Source organism: Mustela nigripes, chromosome 14 (assembly GCF_022355385.1).
Source record: "Mustela nigripes isolate SB6536 chromosome 14, MUSNIG.SB6536, whole genome shotgun sequence".
Classification (NCBI taxonomy): Eukaryota; Metazoa; Chordata; class Mammalia; order Carnivora; family Mustelidae; genus Mustela; species Mustela nigripes.
In genome coordinates, this window is record NC_081570.1 from 15525660 (window position 1) to 15545253 (window position 19594).

The 19594-nt window shown below is 60.0% G+C and overlaps 2 protein-coding genes across 2 annotated transcripts in view; one reads left to right on the forward strand and one right to left on the reverse strand.

The window, feature by feature from the left end:
• Positions 1-3580, forward strand: part of LDLRAD2 (low density lipoprotein receptor class A domain containing 2) — an 8778-nt gene extending 5198 nt beyond the window's left edge. Inside the window, exons 3-5 of the mRNA XM_059376343.1 lie at positions 1990-2121; positions 3095-3241; positions 3393-3580. Coding sequence (XP_059232326.1) covers positions 1990-2121; positions 3095-3241; positions 3393-3580 — 467 coding nt within the window. The remainder of the gene's footprint in view (positions 1-1989; positions 2122-3094; positions 3242-3392) is intronic.
• A 391-nt stretch (positions 3581-3971) lies between these two features.
• The window catches only part of HSPG2 (heparan sulfate proteoglycan 2), a 98877-nt gene continuing 83254 nt past the window's right edge, over positions 3972-19594 (reverse strand). The window contains exons 67-97 of the mRNA XM_059376567.1: positions 19403-19554; positions 18876-19017; positions 18619-18759; positions 18187-18321; positions 17776-17957; positions 17246-17441; positions 16810-16989; positions 16233-16493; positions 15849-16053; positions 15211-15308; positions 14563-14829; positions 13951-14060; positions 13602-13749; positions 13395-13511; positions 12649-12760; positions 11808-11952; positions 11619-11718; positions 11354-11463; positions 11121-11229; positions 10466-10564; positions 9819-10040; positions 9295-9539; positions 8786-8957; positions 8539-8661; positions 8379-8435; positions 6470-6545; positions 6301-6379; positions 6098-6168; positions 5833-5916; positions 5358-5461; positions 3972-5221 (exon numbers count right to left, since the gene is read on the reverse strand). Of these exons, the coding sequence (XP_059232550.1) occupies positions 5049-5221; positions 5358-5461; positions 5833-5916; positions 6098-6168; positions 6301-6379; positions 6470-6545; positions 8379-8435; positions 8539-8661; positions 8786-8957; positions 9295-9539; positions 9819-10040; positions 10466-10564; positions 11121-11229; positions 11354-11463; positions 11619-11718; positions 11808-11952; positions 12649-12760; positions 13395-13511; positions 13602-13749; positions 13951-14060; positions 14563-14829; positions 15211-15308; positions 15849-16053; positions 16233-16493; positions 16810-16989; positions 17246-17441; positions 17776-17957; positions 18187-18321; positions 18619-18759; positions 18876-19017; positions 19403-19554 (4415 nt within the window). The 3' untranslated portion in view covers positions 3972-5048. The remainder of the gene's footprint in view (positions 5222-5357; positions 5462-5832; positions 5917-6097; positions 6169-6300; positions 6380-6469; positions 6546-8378; positions 8436-8538; positions 8662-8785; positions 8958-9294; positions 9540-9818; positions 10041-10465; positions 10565-11120; positions 11230-11353; positions 11464-11618; positions 11719-11807; positions 11953-12648; positions 12761-13394; positions 13512-13601; positions 13750-13950; positions 14061-14562; positions 14830-15210; positions 15309-15848; positions 16054-16232; positions 16494-16809; positions 16990-17245; positions 17442-17775; positions 17958-18186; positions 18322-18618; positions 18760-18875; positions 19018-19402; positions 19555-19594) is intronic.

Below are 19594 nucleotides of genomic sequence, written 5' to 3' on the forward strand. Positions count from 1 at the left end.
TTTTGAATTTTATTTATTTATTTATTTATTTATTTATTTATTTATTTATTTATTTATTTATTTATTGTGTGTGTGTGACCAAGAGCAGGGGTGGGAAGCAGGGGCAGAGAGAGAATCTTAAGCGGGCCCCAGGCCCAGCATGGAGCCTGTTGTGGGGCTCGATCTCACGACCCTGAGATCATGACCTGAGCCGAAATCTAACAGTTGGACGCTTCACTGACTGAGCCACCCAGGCGCCCCTGAATTTTGGATTTTAGATTCTTTCTCTCTTCTCCCTTAGTCTTTGGCTCTAGGAGGAACTATGGGAAATTTGGACTCTAAATCCTTAGGGCCAAGGTGGTCGCCTTGGGGTCTCCCAGGCTTCCATAGGGCTTCCACAGGCTGCAGCAGGCCCAGGGGCCTGTGATGTGTTGCACACAGCGCTCACTGGCTGATGGAGAATTAACCCCTCCCTCCGTACCCTCCCCTTCTCTCCCTGTGGCCTTGCCTGCTTGCAAGTGCCACTGTCAGCCAGAGCCAGGGATGCTGCTGGCGTCTGTGTTCGTTCGCATGGACTCCCGAAAGGAGGCAGTGGTGAAGCCCTATCATAGCTCTGGCTTCCTTAGATCAATTTTGTCACTTGAATGAAGAAGGGTTCATTTCACATCATTAGGCCACACACGCAGTCCCCGTCACTCACACCTGCATGCACAGGCTGCCTGGTTCTTGCACACACGCCTTCACTGACCCTCACACATGACTGCCCATACACAACCACACCACTGTTTGTGTTTTGTGTCACATTCACCCTTACATCTCCATACCTGTTATGTAGTCTTTATTTTCATCTGTAGACAAAAGAAACCCGACTCAAGTTGGTTTAGCCAAAGGAGAATGGGGAGGGACTCCTGTAACTGGGGTATTGAGGTGTTGGTTCAGGTAGAGCTGGATCCAGCAGTTCAAGTAATGGCCCCTGGGCTCTGTGTCCTTGTTCTCTGTCTTTGCATTGTGGGAATCTGCTTGGCCTCCCTCTCAGGCAGCTTCTCTTTCTATCTGGCAGTAAGATGATCCCGCAGCTCCAAACCCATGGTCACCATTATAGCTCTAACATCAACAAAATAGAGAGCGAGCATCTTTTCTTATGGTTCTAGCAAGAGTGCCAGTGCCAAGTTTGAGTAGTTATGTGGGCTATGTGTCCATTTCTGGAGCCAGGAAATGGAGTGCTCTGATTCCCATGCCCACCCCTGAGCCAGGGTGTTGGGCAACCCCACCGAACCAGCTTTTCTTCACAGAATGGGATGCTGGGTAAGTCAGCCTCTCTGCACACCATGCACATCAAGTCATACAGTTCATTCACCTGCGTGCATATTCATTCATTTAACAAATGTTACAGGGGCACCTGCAATGTGCCAGGTGCTGTTCTAGGCTCTAGGGATAGAGCGATAGAGCGATGAACAGCAGAGAAGTCCCTGTCCTCTCTGAGCTGACATCATGGTAGGGGAGACGGGCTATTGACAAATAACCAAGTGAATCCATGTTCTGCTGAGGTGAGGAGGGCTGCAGAGGGATGGAAATCGGGACAAGGAGGCCCAGAGTGCTGGGGGAGGGTGGCATTCCTGAGCGTGGGACTGGATTCCTCATCTGCTGCTTTGATACAAGCTGTGTAGCCTTGGCCAAGTGACCTGAGCTCTCTGTGCCTGTCTTCTGATCTCTGAAATGGGAGTAGGAACAGTGTTTATCGTGTAGGGTTATTGTGAGAACTTCAGGAGCTGGATGTGGGTGAAGCGCTGAGAGCCATGGCCAGCATCAGACAGGAATCAGTAAATGTCAGCCATCGGCATCATCTTGAGGACCATACACCTGTCTCCACCTATGCTTTCATCTGCACGCACACAGAAGCAGCTCTCTGTGGCTCCCAACTCCCATGTTCACTCACTATAGGGCTACGCATCCCTGTGCATCAGGCGTTGGCTCAGGGTCCCCATCTCATGCCTCCCCTCCTGGCCCCAGGAGCCTGCGGTGCCTACTTCCGCTGTCGGAATGGCAGGTGCGTGCCCCCAAGCCTGGTGTGCGATCGCTGGGGCGTGGACAACTGTGGCGATGGTAGTGACCAGGCTTCCTGGCCACCAGCCAACTGCAGAGGTCAGTGATGGGTGCGGCCTGGGCCCTGCTGAGCTGCTAGGAGGGAAACTAGGGCTGACTCCCCTTCCCTGGGGCAGGGCCTCAGTGCAGAGACTGGGGGCAGGGGCAGGGCAGGAGTGGGGAACCTGTGTAGACTGGACTATCTGAGAATCAGAGCAAGTTAGAGCCGGAATGATGCTGGAAGTCATCTAGTCCAGCTGCTTCCAAATGGTATTTCAGTGGTGGAAGCTTTTCCTAAGTGGAATTTTGCAGCAGACCAAGAGGAAGAGATGCTCTATTTAACTGGACATGGAGGCCCAGACCCTGGCTGACTGATGTCCTATCAAGGGACATCAACTTGAGTTGAATCTTCAAGACTTACTTTGGAAACCATTGTCCAGTCTGACTCCCATGTTTTATGTATGGGGAAACTGAGGCCTAGGGAAGGAGAAATGTCTTGCCCAAGGTCATAGAGTCAGGGAGTAGCATGACCAGGAATGACTTCTGTGGACAGGGGGACCAAAACGGGGTACCCAGGAAGCTCTGGGAATCTGAGATGCCACATCTGCAAACAGGGCTGCCATGTACGGTTCAACACATTGTTTACTGCAAATTAAACACCTGGCTGTAGGTGCTGATAAACCTAACGTTTGGAGTTGTCCTAAACTAAGTGAAATACCACAGGTAAAGAGCCCAGTGCCCAACATGGTGCTTGGTGGCCAGAGAATGCTCAGTACAGACATTTCCTCCTTCTTGAGAAGTAGCCCCATTTGTAACCCTGGGCGCTGGAGCTGGGCAGTGTGAGCTCAAGTCCTCCCCTAGTACTTCCTGCTCTGTGACCTGGGCAAACGACTTAATTTTTCCAGGCCTCACTTTCCTTATATGAAATGGAAATACTGATAGTAACAAACTCAGACAGGTTTGGGGAGGCTTCAGTGAGCCCAAGTCAAGCCCTGGAAAGTTCTGTGTGTTCCTCTATTATTTCCTGCTGCAGGTCCCCCTCTGGTGCCCAGCCGGGCAGGCGGTACCGATGGCCCTGTGTCCAAGACCGTGACGCTCCCCTCAGCTTTCAGTTCTGCAGAAACCCTCCAGATGGCCGCCCAGAGGACACCCATCACAGGCTGGGCCCCTGAACAGCAGGGTACAACAGCTCCTCTGGGAGGTAGATGGCTCTTGCTTCCCACCTGCTTCCACTCCTCCCACCAAGGTCACACTTATCCCTCCCCATGTGACAGGGACAGGGCAACAGGCCTAGGGTGTGGCCTGAGTGGGCTTTCCTTTTCTTTCTGCAGGTTCCCGGCTCCGAGGTGTGGCGCTGGTCTGCTCACTAGTCCTAGCCTCTGCTGGCCTTCTCGTGGGCCTCCTCTGGTGCTGCTGCTCCTCCCACTGGCGGGCCTGGTGGGCTGGTGCCCAGGGCCTCTGCCCTGGCTGCACCATCTGTTACACGTGTCCTGGCCAGGTGGCTCCTGGGGGGCTGTAGCCAAGTGGGCTGGCCTTCCAGGATCAGGGAGGACATCCCTAGAGGCTGTAGCTTTGGAAATAGGAGCCTGGGCTCTGGGGTCAGACAGACTTAGGGCTCTACCCCATCCCCAGGAGGGCCACCTAACCTTGGGCATGTCACAAAAGCCTCAGACTCAGTCTGCTCCTCTCCTGCCTTGTGGGTGTCGTGAGGGACATGGAGCTAACCAGCCCTGTCACTCGGGTGGCCGCTGGCACCCTGCTAGATCTGGGAAGGGCGGGGGCAGGGGCCTCACCCCCCCACAGCTGCCTTTCTTCACTCCCAGAACTCACCTGCCCGCCTTTGCCCACCCCCCGGGCCCCCCTCGGGTTCCACTGAGTCAAGCCCCAGTCAGGGGCACAGGAGACAGCTCTGGCGGGGATAGCACCGTTTATTAAGAAAGATCAAGACAAAGACCACAGGAGGGTCCCTTCTAGGACACAGAGGCCAGGCGTCCTGACCCCACATCTGCGGGCTGCTGGTGGGGAGGTCACGTGCCCCCAGCTGGGCCCTCAGGCTCCCGCAGATGGGGGCAGGGCTGTCATGTCCCCTTCCTGTCCCTCCCAGTCATGAGTCCTGGCATCCCCCACCCAAGGCACTAACTCTTTTCAACCACCAATGCCCTCCTCCCCCCATGTCACCTGGGCCTTCACTTCCAGATCAGTGGGGGGATATGGCCTGGTGTGGGCGGGGAGACCCTCTCAGTGCTGGGCTCTGCCTGTATCAGCTCCGGGGAAGAGCTGGGGTAGAGTTTCCCTTGCCGCCCCTGAGGGGCAGGGGCCCTGGGCCAGGTGTTGGGGAGTAGGGGTGGGGTGGGGGGCTGCAGGCCAGGAGGGCTCAGTGGGAGGTGGAGGCTGCCAGAGGCAGGTGGCCCGACTGGCTAGGCAGAAGTGAAAGGGGCTGGGACATGGGCTGGTGGGGGAGGGGGGGGGGAGGGGGCCTGTCCAGGGGTGAGCTGCCTTTTGTTCCACAGTTGGCACTAAAGAGCTTTCCCCACCCAGAGGAGGGTGGCAAAGGCAATTGCGAGGCCCCCTGTTCCAGGGAGCTGGTGAGGCACCAGGCTGTGGGCCATGGTTGGCTCTTGTAGGACTGAGGGCTGCCGGAGGGCCGTGGGACGGGGACAGCCCAGCTCTGTGGGGGAAGGGGCTCTCCAGCGGCGGTGACAGTTCTGAGCCCACTCGGCTACTGCGTCTGACCCCCAGTCCTGGCAGCCCTCTGAGGCACCGGCTCTCATCCGACCTGCCCTACCTACCAGCCCGCGGCTCGGCCCAGGGGTGCTGGTGTTGGGGGTGGCATGTCTACCCTCCAGTCCAGCCCAGGGCAGTAGCAGCAAAGCGTGGCATTGCCTCAGTTTCTTACAAAATAGTCATAATAATAATATTAATAATAATATACTCGACGTCGTGGGGCTGGGACGCTGCCCGGGAGTCCGTGTGGGCCAGGCAGCCGCCTATGAGGGGCAGGGGCGGGTGTTGGCGCCAGCCTGGGCACGGTGCTGTAGGTCCAGAGGCTGTGGCGGTGGAGCGCCGGGCCGGGCCGAGTGCAGCACCAGGTTCTTGATGCAGCCGGTGATGCCCGAGGAGAAGCGGCCCCCAGTCAGTGTGGTCACATCGCGGGCTCCGCCTGCAGGCACCGGGGGAGGACGGGGCATGTCAGCTCCCGCAGCCTGGCCTATCCTAGCTCCGTGGGGGCCCCATTCCTTCCCTGGTCCTGGGGAGGGCACCCGAGGCCTGTACCGGGGTCCAAGCCTGGGACTTACCGATATAGATGCTGCCCTTGGTGTTGACAGCCACGTTAGGGCCTGGCGACTGGCCGCTGACCAGCTCCTCACCATCCACCTGGATGGAGCCTCTCCGGCCTTCTCTGTTGGCGGAACAGGGGTGGGGGCCTCATCACCAGTTCCAAGGGACCCCTCCCTTTGCCACAAAGATGCCAGACAGGAAGGCCTGCTCCTGCTTGGAGCTTTTTCCTTCCACCACTGGATGAGATCTAGCCCCACAAACACAGCTTCTTGGTACTTCTCTCAGCTGTCACCTGTCCCCTTGGGTGTCTGCCCCCCCCCCCCCCCCCCCCCGCCATGGTGTCTGTGTTTAGGCTGGTGGGCTCTCCGCCCGCCTAGGCTTCAAGTTCTCTCCCAGAGCTCAAAGCCTGCCTCCCTGTACAAGGCAGGCAGCATCCTGTCCTACCCCAGAACTCTGTGCCCTTCACCCCAGTGCCTGGGGGGCCTTTCTTACCGCAGTGCGGTCACCCGATGCCACTCGCCATCATCAATGGGGTCCTCAGAGACCAGGCGGGCCTCCCCACTGCCCAGCTGGTAGCTGCAGTCACACAGGGCCAAGACAATGAGAGCTGGGCCAGATGGAGCTGGTTTGGGGGGCTGGGGTCCTGGGAGGGCTGCAGCTTCTCGTGGGAGGAGCCATGGTACCGAGCAGAGGGGCAGACCCTGAAGGGGTACGGGGGTCCAGGGAGGGGAAGGAAGGGGCAGGTGCCCGGACCCACCTGAAGACAAGGTGTCCATCCTGAAGCCCGAGACTGATGAAATCCTTGCTGCGGCTGGCATCTCCCAGATCCTGCCAGGGAAGCACAGGGTCGTTGGGGTTCCCTGTCTAGAGAGCCGAGACCCCTGCTGCTGTGGCCTCCACCCTCCTCTCTCCCACCAGGGGGCTGGCGACCCTGAGACCGGGCTGGATGCCCACACTCACCACGCCCTGCCAGAGCAGGAGGCCATTGGCTGTGCTGGTCCGAACTTCCAGCTCGATGGTCTCCGGGACCTCAGGCAGGCTGGGAGTGGAGGAGGCGGGTGAGGGGGAAGAAGCTGCAGGTTCCTGCTCCCCTCCCTGAACCCAATGGCTCCCCTGGCACCTATCTTACCTCCTGGAGAAGATGCGGCCAGGGAAGGCAAGGAAGCCACCATCGTGGAAATAGGCTCCATACTGTCCAGGGGCATCTGCAGGAGGATGTGGGGACAGTGAGATCCCTGCTCGCCTGGATGGGGCGGCCACCGTGCTGGCTTCCGGACCCTTACCTCCACCCCAACGTGTGCTACCATGGGGGCCCTGAGCCTGCAGTCTCCAGAGACCCCAGAGGGCTCTGGACACAGGTCAGAGGCCTGTGAACTTGGACGGAGAGATACTGGGGCTCTCATTTCAGTGAAATGGAGTTGTTCCTTCCGTTATGCATGTGGGCAGCAAATCCAAGGGGCCATAGCAGGACTTATGATTTGTCACTAATACATCATCGGAAAATTTTAAATATTTTGAGAACTTTATCTCAGTACAGTGGGTTTCCTCTGAAATCCTATGTATTTTATTTTATGTACTCAGTAGGGTCCAGATAGGGTGAGGAACAACTGTCCCTATTTGCTGAGTCCTGTCCTGGTTTTAGTTCCTGAAGTTCACATCCCGAGAGACCCCCTCAGCCCTGAGCAGACCAGGAGAGCTGGTCACCTAGGTCCCTGGCACATAGAAGTTTCAGAGCCCTTGTGTTCCCTCTCTCTTACAGAGGGGAGGGGAAGACAGGCTTGGGGTGGGTGTGAGCGACCTGCTCAGAAAGTGGGGAGCCAGCATGGCCACCCAGACCTTTAGGCCCCAGTGTCCATACTGGGTGTGGTTCCAGCATCCCCAGCCCTACCTGCTCAGACCCATCTTCAGGCCAGTGCTGGTCCCTGTGGGCCTAGAAGGGTAGGGGCACTTGGCCACTGTCCACCCAAAGATGCGAACAGTGAACATTTCCTGAGCACCTACTGTGTGCCAAATAACCTACGAGGGGTGTCACAGCTGGCTGCAAGCACCCTTTCATTTAAAGGGATCCTTACAATAATCCTGTGGCTTAGACATAATGTTAATAAAAGCTAACATTCTGTACCTACTGTCGACCAGACGTTGTTCTAGGCATTTCGAGTACATTAAGTAATTGTATCCTGACACAAACTTTTATCCAACCCTTGTGGAAGAATGTCACTCCTCTTTATTTTACACATAAGGAAACTAAGGCACAGAAGGGTAAGTGACTCACCCACCGGAATGCAGCTAGTAGGCGGCAGGGCTAGGATTTCAATCCAGAGCCCGTGTTCTTAGCTGCTCTACCACTACTGCTCCTATCACATTAGTGAGAAGGAAAAAGATGGCTATATACAAAACAGTTAGCCCAGCATCCCTGAAAGTTTAATAAACACTGATTTTTTTAAAAAAATGATCACTGTGGAGCGCCTGGGTGGCTCAGTTGGTTGGATGACTGCCTTCGGCTCAGGTCATGATCCTGGAGTCCCGGGATCGAGTCCCACATTGGGCTCCCAGCTCCATGGGGAGTCTGCTTCTCCCTCTGACCTTCTCCTCGCTCATGTTCTCTCTCACTGTCTCTCTCTCAAATAAATAAATAAAATCTTTAAAAAAAAAATGATCACTGCTTTTAAATAGCCTGTGGAATCCTTGAGAAGGTAGGTCTTGCCTTGTTCATTGTGTATTTCCTGCCTCAACGGCAAGGACGGGCACAAAAGAGTTTGTTGACAGGATGTGTGAATGTAGAGGAGGAAACTGAGGTCAGAGTGGCTCAAGGACCCACCCCGGGCGGCCTTGCCGGCTCAGCTAGCCAGAAGTATCGGGCGTGCTCCAGCTCTGTGTTGCTGGGCTCTTCTTTGTTCCCTCACTCTGAGCCCAATGAGCCTCTCGCGTGGCCTTGTCCTGCTCACAGGCCAGAAACAAGAGTGTGGGCTCCTTGGGAGATGGGCTGACATGGGAGGCCAGGGAGGAGACAAGCCTCTCTGGCCACAGGAAGTACATACCGTTGCCCCCGCTGCCTTCCAGATGCCACTCAGACTCTGCTGTGCCTTGTCCAGGGCCTATGAAGAGAGGCAGGTGCGGTCAGCAGGCACAGACACTGCGGGCCCCGTGTGTCGCCCCCAGGGCCACAAGTGGGAGGTGGGGAGAAGCCGGGACAGTTACCTTGTTGGCAGCGGGGCCCAGAGAAGCCGGGGGGACAGAGGCAGCGGGTGCCCTGGCAGGTGCCCCCGTGTAGACAGGGCTCAAGGAGCCAGCAGGGGTTCTCCCCATGTTCACATAGGTCTCCTGCGGGCCAAGGCACCATGAGCAGGTGTGGGTCAAGGCAGCTGCCCCTCCTCTCTGCACCCTCCCCTCGATTCCCCTGCCACCCCCCGGCGCCAGAGCCAGGGTCAGGGGTGGGCTCGCACACCTTTGAAGCCGTCTGCACACAGGCACTGGAACTCGTACTCGCCGGCTGGCATGCATGTGCCACGGTTCTGGCAAGGCTGGCGCTCACAAGGGGAGCCGCTGTAGCACTGCCCGATGCCCCGGCTGCCCAGGAAGCTGTAGGTGAGGTCCAGCCGCTTCCCATTCACGGACACCTGTGGCACAGGGACGCTGAGGGGCTCTGGGCATACCGGGGGCAGAGGCCAGGCTGCCCAGTGGAGGGTAGCTGGGAACCCAAGTTGGAACATGGGTGTTAACGGGGGTTGTAGCACAGGCGACGGAGGAACCTAAGCTGAAGACCTCCTGTGTGCCAGGGATATCCAGCACGGTGGTCGCTCCTCGATGGAGTGACCCGCTGCACAGAGGAGGGAACTGAGGCTGGCAGGAAAGTGCCCAGGCTTGCTGTGGGGTCAGGGGTAGGGGGGAGCTGGCCTGCACCCTCTTCTTCCCTCCCCTCTCCTCCCCTGCGGGCCCCTGGGGGCTGCTGCTCACCTCGCCCACGCAGCCACGGAAGTGAGTGCTAATGTTGGTGGCCGGCGGCAGCCGCACAGAGGGCTCCACGCCCCCGAGGTAGAGGAGTGTGTGCAGGTTGAGGCCCTGGCTCTTGCCTGGCGAGGAGCGCAGCACTGGGGGTCTGCTGTTCACGCGCAAGCTGCCGTCCTTGTTCAGACGCTCGGCGGACACTCGGTGCCAGTGGCCCAGGACCAGTGGCTCAGGGCTCCGCAGCACGGCCAGCCCTGGTGGGGGGATGCCAGATGGGGATGGCGCTCGCAGAGGGTCCCTCCTGCCCACTCCATACAGGTACTTGAGCGGACAGGACATTCCAGGAGGAACCCGACAGAGGCCTAGGAGACTTGCCCAAACTCCCATGTGGAGAACGGATGTCACTGAACAGGGGACTCGGGTCGGTCTGACTTCTGAGGGTACTCCTCCAGCCCTCCTTAGGGCATGGGGAGCCGAGGTGGGTGCACAGCTCGGCGCCCAGAGCCCATCTGTCCTTGGTGTCCCACGCTCACCTGACCCTAACTCGTAGCGGAACTCCAGGTGGCCGCCGACCATCGCCAGGGACACGAAGTCCTCCACGGGCCCACTCTTCCCCCCGCTGAACACCAGGATGCCGTCGGGTGCCAGTGGCTTGAACTCCACGTCCAGGCGCAGCTCGTGGTGTGTGTTGGTGAGTGCGGGCAGTGCCAGGTAGGAGCCAGTGCCCGACATGGAGGGGGTGGTCACTGTCACACCTGCAGCAGCCACAGCTCAGCCAGGCTCAGAGCGGGTCCCAGCTCCCCTGCCTGGCCCGCTCCAGACCCTGGGGCTCAGGACTGGCTGGGTAATAGCTACAGCTGTACAGGAGTCCCTGCCCTCAGGCCCCACAGAACAGGCTGGAAGGGGGTGGGGGTGGGGGGGGGGGGGTTGGGTAGGTCGGTGGGGTGGGGTAGGTCGGTGGGGGTGGGGTAGTTTGGAGGGGAGAGTGGGGAGGTGGCTTTTACAGACCCTCCTGGGAGGGATTCAGGCTGGGCAGAGGTTTAGCCTGGTGACTTTGAGGCCTTCTGGCTCTGGACTCATGTTATCATCCACACAGCCCTTTGTGACCTCCGAGTGTCCCTGCCCAGCTTCCCCCCTCCATCCCGGGCTCCCCCAGGGACTCTGGTCTAGCTCCACTCACCTTCCTCACACCTCACCCCTGAGCGGCCCAGGTGGCAGTGGCAGGTGTAGCCTCGGCCATCAGGCCGGTTCACACAGGTGGCGTCTGGCCCACAGGCCTCTGGGGGACAGAGGAGCCAGCAAGAAGGACACTGAGGTGGCCTGGGAGAGGGCGGGGTCCTGATGCTATAGCCCTACCTACTGCAGCCCCAGAGCCATGACCAGCCTGGGAGGACTGCATCCGGAGACTGGGCAGGAAGAACGGACGACAGCAGGGTAGGGAGCACCAAGGAGGCTTGGTGGGGGACAGCACAGGAGGGAAATGCAGGAGTCATGGGGTAGCCGTGTGCGGTGCTGGGTATCCGGGAGGCAGGTCATGGGCGACTTTGGTGAGAGTTGGGAAGGAGATAGGTGCCTGGGGTGTTAGGGGTGCCCGGCAGCAGTGACAGGGGTAGGACGAGTAGCTGGGCACTGGGGTCAGGGGTGAGAACGCGGGGAGCAGAGTGGGTGTTAGGGTGGCAGGGATCGAAGTCAGTAGCTGTGAGGAGAGGTGAGCACTTGGGTGAGTGACAGAGTGAGCTAAGTAGGGTCAGCCCTGGGGTGGGGGGGATGGAGGAGCTGCTACGGGCAGAGGCGAGCACTTGGGGCGGCAGTGACCGGAAGGGTGGGTCACACACCTGGGTGGCAGTGCAGGGCCTGGGAGTGCTCACAGCGGCTCCCGGTGAAGCCGGCCGGGCAGATGCACACATAGCTGCTGCTCTCCGAATCCTGACATTGGCCCCCGTTCTGTGAAGCCGCCCCAGAAGTCAGGCAGAGAACCCCCTGGCTCTCCCCTACTTCCCAGGGTGGTCATCCGGGTGGAGGGGCAGCAGCTGGGGGTAGTGAGGGGCGCATGGTGTTGTAGGGTTACCTGGCACGGCCGGTCCCGACAGGTGGGGCAGTGGGAGATGCCGTGCGCTGTAAGGTTGAGGTCGTGGAACACGATCTCCTCGCCCTGGATGCGCAGCTCCCGGACACAGCCTGGGTGGTGGGGGACCATGATGAGGACAGCGGAGGGTGCCAGGAGGCCTGCCCAGCCCACAGCCCACACCCCGCGGTGCTCCCAGACTCCCCATAGGCTCTGCCAGCCGGCCTGCCGAGGCTCGGCCAGGCATGGAGGCCGGGTGGGGGCTCACCTACGAAGCCGCTGCTCAGCCCCGCCTTGGGGATGGCATCGTAGTCGGGGTAGCCACCCAGGTAGAGCTCCTCGTTTAGGTCCAGACCCTGGAACTTGCCCTGGGGAGTGGAAAAGCCCGGATGGCAGATGGGTTGGGCAGAGGAGGGGAGGGGGCTAGAAGTGGGGGGGGGGGGCAGGGGGACCTCACCTGAGAGGTCCCGTTGACCGGGGCCAGGCTGCCCACGATCAAGGAGCCCTGGGTTAGGCTGCGCAGCAGGGTCACGGTGTGGAACTGACCCAGCGCCAGCGGCATGGGGTGGCGGATGGTGGCCATGCCCGAGCCTGCGTCAAACCTGCTCCCCAGGGTAGGGCCGGGGTGGGAGAGAGCGTACGGGGCTGGTCAGAAGGGCCGGGCAGGGGGCCCAGCCTGGGGAGAGGTGATGTCACTGTTTCCTGAAGTTCTGATCTAGTTCCTGTCCCTGCCTTGTCCTCCCCCATCACCCACCCCCAGCTCACCCCAACCCTGCCGCTTCCTCAGATCCTTTCCTCCCCGACACACCCCCCATCCCTAGGGCTTACCCAGAGCAGCCGCGGGGCACTAACTGCCCTTGGCTCTGTGGCCCTGGGGATCACCTTGCTGCTTTCCCTCTTTATGGCTACTCTTCCCCAGCCAAAGTCATCTATTGCCCCGAGGGCAGAACTCGATCTGTCTGTATCAGTGCCTGGCACAGAACAGACAGGTGTCCAGCAAATAGTTTTTGAGCGAATGAACGGACAAGTCCTGGTCTGCAGGGGTCCCACTCAGCAAAGACATGCTCGGCACCACTGAGCATCTCGGCCAGAGTTTTGTGCGAGTCTAGGCGGCTTCCTCCCACGGCGGGCCGACACACAGCGCCCGCTCCGGCAGATCGGGCGGTCACCGAGGGTAACGGCCGCGCCTCCTCCATCCTCCTTCATTCGGCTCAGTCCGGGGGTGTGTGCCTGACTGAAACCCCGCAGTCCGGTCCCCAGCCCCCTTCCCTCGTAAATGGGGAGGGCGAAGGTCTCACCGAAACTCGGGCCTTCCCCCGACGAGGCCGAAGGAGATGAAGTCAGGCTGCCTGTTGGCCAGGTTGGTGGGGCTCCCTGGGATCTGCTTCTGGCCATTGTACAGCAGCATCCCTTGGGTGGGGGGAGGGCACAGCTGTGTCGGGGCCCCCCACCAGCCACAGGCTCCCTGGCCACCTAGCCCCAAATGTGAGTGACCGCAGCCGGGGAGCGGTCACTCTCCAGCTCCTGTCCCTCCCTCCACACGCCCTGCACAGCCAGGCCTTCTCACGGTCTCTGGATCGGACTGGCTCAGAGCGCCTAAAGACAGGGAATTTGCTTCACTCACACCAGAGGGCCTACCTGAAGGAAGGCAGGGAGGCAGAGACTCACCAGAGTAGAGCAGGAGGCCTGGACAGTGAAAGTCAGAGAGCCGTAGGAGATGGAGAGGGAGAGAGAGAGAGAAAGAGAAAGAGGAAAGGGAAGGCTGAGAGATGGAGACAAAGGACGGAAGGAGGAGAACAGAAGGATCAGGAAGCTGGGACAGGAGGCTGCGTGGGGTTGTGCCCGGCAGAGGTCGGAGGTACTGCAGAGAGGGGCAGAGAGACAGGAGGAGGCACAAGGGAGGGCCCAGAAGGCAGACCTGGGGCTTGCAGGACAGAGGGAGCTAAGGGAGCTGGGTAAGACCCGGGGGTCACCCGATGGCTCAGATAGTGGCGGGGGTTACTCTAGGAGATCCCTACCCTACGGCAGCCTCTCTCTGGCTTACCATCAGCTGAGTCGGGCCGGAAGGTGATCTTGATCTCGAATTTCCTGTAGGCGTCTTTGATGGTGGGCAGCGGCAGGAAGGAGTGGGGGGTCTGCGTGAAGTAGGGCACCACGCGCTCTGTGGGCAGGGAACGCGGTTAGAACCACACCTCCCCAGGCAGTGGGCAGGGCGACTGCTGAGTCTGGAGTCGGGAAGGTGTCGTCTTACCTGGCACCTGCAGGTGGGCAAAGGCTTTAACCTTGCCCTGGCGGTTAGTGGCCGTGCAGACGTAGGTGCCTGCGTCCTGAGGTCGGACGGAGGGCAGCACCAGCATGTTGTTTTCCAGGCGGCTGTCAGGCGGCAGGTTCCCATCCAGCTGCAAACACACCCACAGTCCAGAGCCGGGCCTTGGCCCGCCCCTCCGCATGGTCTGCCTCCCACCGTGCCGCAGGCCGACCCTTGAACACTGAGCATGAGCTCTGTGCCGAGCCCGGTCCAGGTCCTGGGGGCACCGAGATGGTGAAGACCCAGCCCCTGCCCCTCAGGTATGCCCACTGTGCCCCTGCCAGGCACGTACCTTGCTCCAGGTGATGTCAGGGGTGGGGTAGCCAGAGGCCATGCAGGGGAAGGTGGCTGCAGAACCAGCAGGCACACGGACCTCTGGGGGTGTTGAGATCTGGGGCAAGGCTAGGAGTGGGAAGGAGACACCAGCCATCAACATGATGACAGCCACCATTTGAGAGCCCAGGCCGTGTCCTGACTCATTCCATCCTCACACTGGCTCTGAAGGGAGACACTGCGTCCCCAGGTCACAGATGAGGCTCCCTGCTGGTTGCACACATGGACGGGGCAGTCGGGGCTCAGGGACGGGTCCATTGGACTCTGCAGCCTGAGACGCTTCAACACACCCCGGGGGAACGCTGTGCCGCCCCCCACGGCTGTCAGTCTGGGGGCAGGTCGTGGGGGTTGGGGTGAAAAGGAGCTGCCTTTGAAGACACAGAGGCGTGTCGGCCCTGCATTCTCTGTTCTTTCGCACTCTCGTGTGTCTGTTTTGTGTTTAGGTCATCTCTGCCATCAGACTGGGCTGTGGGGCTCCGTCATCAGAGCAGGTGCCCTCGAGGGTGACGGCTACGTGTCCGCTTTCCTGGTGATGCCCCCTGTCCCCGCGGAGGTCCCTGCTGGCCTTCACCTTGCACGAGCAGCAGCACGTGGGACTGGGTGGTGCCGGCAGCGTTGGTGGCGGTGCAGCAATACTGTCCTGCGTCGGCCAGCTCCACGTGGGCGATCCTCACAATGCCTCCGCTCTGCACAATGCCGGGCCGCAGGCGCCCCCCGACTTTGCTCCACGTCACCTGAGGCTTGGGGTCACCCAGGGCCAGGCACTCGAACTCCACGGCGTGGCCAACCACCACGGTCTGCACGGAGGTCCGGATGTTGATGAGCACCGAGGGCAGGGCTGGGGAGGAGGGAAGTGGAGGCAGCATGAGGCCAGTCTGCCACGCACCTAGCCCAAGGACATGAGCCCGGAGCCCCCAGTGTCCATGTGCTTTCTTGTACATTCGCTCCTGAACACTCGCACTTGTCTGCAGGTTCCCTCACTTGAGTGTCTGCTGTCCTTCTGCATTGGTTGGTCTGAGCCCCTACTCGCTGCCCCCATCTTCTTTTTTCCTCTCTCCCCTGCAGTGTCTGTCAGGTCTCCTGTACTGTGCTGGATTCAAGATAGCATCGAGTACTTCTCTTTATTCATAGACATTTAAGGGGCTTCCTGGGGAACACAGTCCCTGGGCCCTCATCTCTGTCTCCTGCCCTTAGGAGGGGCCCGAAGGCACCAACCTACCTTGGACAATCAGCTGGGCACTGGCCTGGGCCTGTCCCCACGGTCCATGGGCCTGGCAAACATATGTCCCTTGGCAGCTCTGGTCCAAGTTCTGGATTCTGTAAAGAAAAAATAATAAGACATCAGCAAATATAAACAGCTGACAAGAATGCTTTGCAATGGCACAGAAGTTCAGAGCCATCAGAGGTTAGTACTGGCTGTGAGCTTCTGGTCTCCCATGAACTTCATGAGGTAGGTAAGGAGTAGGGTAGGCCAGGAACACAGACACACGTCACCACACCCATCCTAGGCCAAGACCATGGTCAGATCTCAAGATCTCACACCGGTACAGAGCAGCAGAGCTGAGACCTGGGTCATGTGTATGTATCCAGCCTCGGAGCCTGTCCCCTCTCCCCTACACTACTGATCAGGATATAAACAAGAGCCAGTATTTACTGAAGGCCTTTCACGTGCCTTAGATAGTCTCAAGTGGTCTCATATAAGCCGTTGTATGCGTGAGAACATTTGGGCTCAGAGAGTGGAAGAGACTTGCCCAAGGACACAGTTTCATCTGAGCCCCACGGGATGAATATCCTAACAGCCCCCATGCACCTTGGGCTGAGGGGCTCAAGCTCAGTCTGGCCTACCCCCCGGCTCACCGGAGCACCCCATCGTGCACACTGTGGCCAGGAGGCAGCTGACCCCCTTCCTTGATCCAACGGAGCTGGGTGCCCCGGTCAGCGGGCACGGCACAGTGGAACTCAACGCTGGCACCTATGCTCTTGGCCTCCAGCTGAGGTGTGACTTGAACGATGGGCGTGGATCCTGCTGGGATAGCAGTGGCCGGGACAGAGCCAGAGGAGCCTGTGGGGACATGTATGAGGTTCTGTGTGTATGCGTGTGTGTGAGAGAAAGAGAGGGAGAGAGAGAGAAATGTCCCTGATGTCTCCCCTTCCCAGGATCCAGAAAACCCCCATCTTAGCACGCAAGGAATGTTCTTCTCCTAGAAGCCCTTCTGCCCTGCCTGAGCCAGGGCTGCTCACCTTGAACAAGCACCTGGGCGAAAGCCTCTGCCGAGCCCACCTTGTTGGTGACCCGGCAATGGTAGCGACCTGAGTCCTCGGGGGCCGCGGGCTCAAAGCGCAGCATCTCGTTCCTGGCGGTCACCCTTCCGGGGAGGCTGCCACCCACGCGACTCCACTGGAAGCTGAGTGGGGGTGTCCCATGAGCCAGGCACTGGAGCTGCAGTGTCTCCCCTGCCCGCACCGAAGCATACTCCGGGACCGTGGTGGCGTATGGTGGGCCTGGGGGCAGGGTGGGGACACAGAGGTCAGGGCAGGGAAGAGCAGTGGTCAGGGTGGGAGCAGCTGTAAGACACAGGTGTCCTGCCAAAGGATCAGGAAGCTGAATGGTCTGCAGCAGAGGGCTGGGGATGAGGGAAGCAAGGATGCCAGGAGGGGAGGTGGGTCTCAGACAAGAGCAGGCTCTGGGGGGCTGCGGGGCACGGGGCCCTCTGCATGGCACTCCTGGGGTTCTTCCCAGGATGTAGTCCAGCCTGGGGGCTCAGACCTCCATGCAAGGCAGAGAGGGTATCCCAAGGAGGGTGGGCAAATGCCTTACTCTCCACGTGCAGGGCGATGGTGGCCTCGGCGTGGCCGGTGGGGCTGGTAGCATTGCAGATGTACTGGCCTGAGTCCTGCTGGGCTACGCGGGGGATGATGAGTGTGTCACCTTCCAGTCGGTGCTGCCAGGGCAGTGGGGAGCGCAGCTTGGACCAGTGGATGGTGGGTGTAGGGCTGCCTGCAGAGTGGAGAGAAAGATACAGAGGTCACTGGGCTACCCTGGGGATGAGCTGGGCACGAGACTGGTGAGGCAGCAACCGGGTGGTCTCATCCCTTCATAGGGTTCCTTGAGTGGGCACCTCAGCCATCACTGGGTGGTGCCAGCAGCGAAGTCCCCTCCCTGGGTACACTATCATCTTCAGATCTCACGTCTACCATTCAGGCCCTAGGGCCACACTGCTCTGCCTGCCCCAGGTGCCAGCCCCCGTCCACACCTGTGGCTGAGCAGCGCAGGGTGGCTGTGTGTCCAGCCTCTATGGTCAGCTCGGCTTCTTCAACTTGGACCTGGGGGGCCCCTGGGGCCACGGCGCCCGTGTCCACGATCACCTCCACCTGCTTCTGTGCTGTGCCCAGTGCATTCTGAGCCAGGCATACGTAGGTGCCCGCATCTGATGGTTTAGCCGATGAGATCTGGAAGAAAGCAAGGATGCTGGGTAAGTGGGCACACATAGGCACCTGGGCATTAGCCCCCAGGTCTGGCTTGCCTTTCCCGCTTCCCTCCGCTGCCAGGTCTCCTGTTTGGCTGCTTGAGGGCTCCTACTCAAGACATCCAGCCCATTAGTGTGCCCAACCACTTGTCCATCAACCCACCTGCCCAGCCCCCATCTCCCCCCTCCATTCACTTACCACACATCCATCCATCCTAACCACCCACTTGCCCATCTACCCATCCAAGCACCCACCCACTCGTCCAACCATCCTTCCAGCCATTCCTTCTTCCTTCCCAGGGGAACACTTGCCTCACCTGCAACACTGTGTGGCTGTCCACGACCCCATACAGCCGCTGCTCCACGATGGTGGGGGCACCAATCCGGGTCCAGCGAGCCGAAGAACGGGGCTCCCCAGCGCTGACACATTCCAGGGTGACGGACTTGCCTGCTTTCACCCGCACGGGGCCCTCGGGGAGCACAGACACAGTAGGGGGCCCTACCCAGAGGAACGACATTGCTAACACACAGGCAGGGCTCTACCCGTCACAACCCTTGTTTCAGTAATTGCCCGGTGGGGACTCTTCTGCATCAACATGGAAACCAAGGCCGAGAGGGAGAATGGCCAAGAGGGAGGTGTTGGCTAGAGGCAGAATTGAAACTTGGAGGTCGTGAGCTCAGAATCAGGGCTGGAAGCAGGAGGCAGAGACCAGGCCAAAGCTGCTCACCATGCACGCTGAGGTTCACGACGCTCTGGGCCATGCCGTAGACATTGGAGGCCACGCAGCGGTAAGCACCATGGTTGCTGGGCCGGGCGCCCACAATGGTGATGATGGAGCCGTTGGGGCTGATGTGGACATTGTCTGTGGAGTTGGCATGGGGCAGGGTATGGTCAGTGAGGCTGTCCTTGTGCCTCTGTGATGACAGTAGGTGTAACTTGGCCCCGAATCCCCAACCCCTCCAGCCTAACTCACAGGGTCCCAGGTGGCAGATGGGAGTCCCTGGAGACTCCCGGGTTCAGCTCTCTCCCCATGCACCTAGGAGACAGTGAGGCCCCAGAGGGGAGGGGCCTCCTCAGCCTTGGCCCCACCCACAGCAGCGATCCCATCTTCCCAGTGGCCTCTAGGATCCTGCTCGCCTCCCCCACCCCACCAGCTCACCCTCCAGTGCTTGGTTCCGGGTTCTCCACTCCAGGCTGATGGGAGCTGCCCCGTCGTGGATGAGGCACTTGAAGCTGGCATCTTGTCCCTGCTGCACAGTGCTGCTGGGCGGGTCGACAGAGATGACAGGGCTCTTGAGGCCTGCGGGGTGAGGCAGGCAGGAGGCTGGGCACGGGTGGGCCGGCTTGGCTGGGCACCCCTGCCTCAGCTCCACAGTCTCCCCTTGGGCCCTGGCCTGCGGCATCTGCCACACTCACGGTAGGAGGACCCTGCGCTGGGAGGGACGGTGACTGTGAAGGAAGCCTCCTGCTCAGGGCCGGAGCCACCAACAACGCGGCATACATACTCCCCGGAGTCAGCAGGAGAGACGTGGTGCAGCCGCAGCCGGGAGCCGTGGGTCTGGGAGCGAGGAGGGAACAGCCATCACGCCAAAGTGCCTGGGGCCAGGCGAGTCCCCAAGCCCGCTATGGCAGGGGCCAAGCTCTCCCTGGAGTCCCAGGAGCCCAGGGCCCCAGCTGGGAGGGAGGAGGGAGCTTCCTTTACCGACTCCTACATGTCCAAGCAGCTCACTTGACAGAAGAGGAAATGATCTTGGGGACAACTCAGTGGCATGGCCAGAACACCCAGGGTCTCTTACTACCCCACTGAGCCGCTCTGCTCCCTAAACTATGGTGTCCCCTGGGGTCCCAGAGGAGGCCTGGGCTCACACGAGGTTTGGGGTGCAGAAAGCAAATGCAGGTCGAACCCAGTCTGCTCCGGAATGCTCCCCATCAGGCCCCTGTACCTGGTGCTGGGCAGGGAGGCTGTCCCCACGCTTGTACCACGTGACCTGTGCGTGGGCCTGCCCGGGCACCACACAGTTCAAGTCCAGAGTCTGTCCTTCAGCCACGTGGGAGGAGGAGGCCTCGATGTAGATGGGCTGGGCCAGTCCTGGAGCTGTGGACACAGTGGGTGGGTGAGAAGGGTGAGGCTCCCG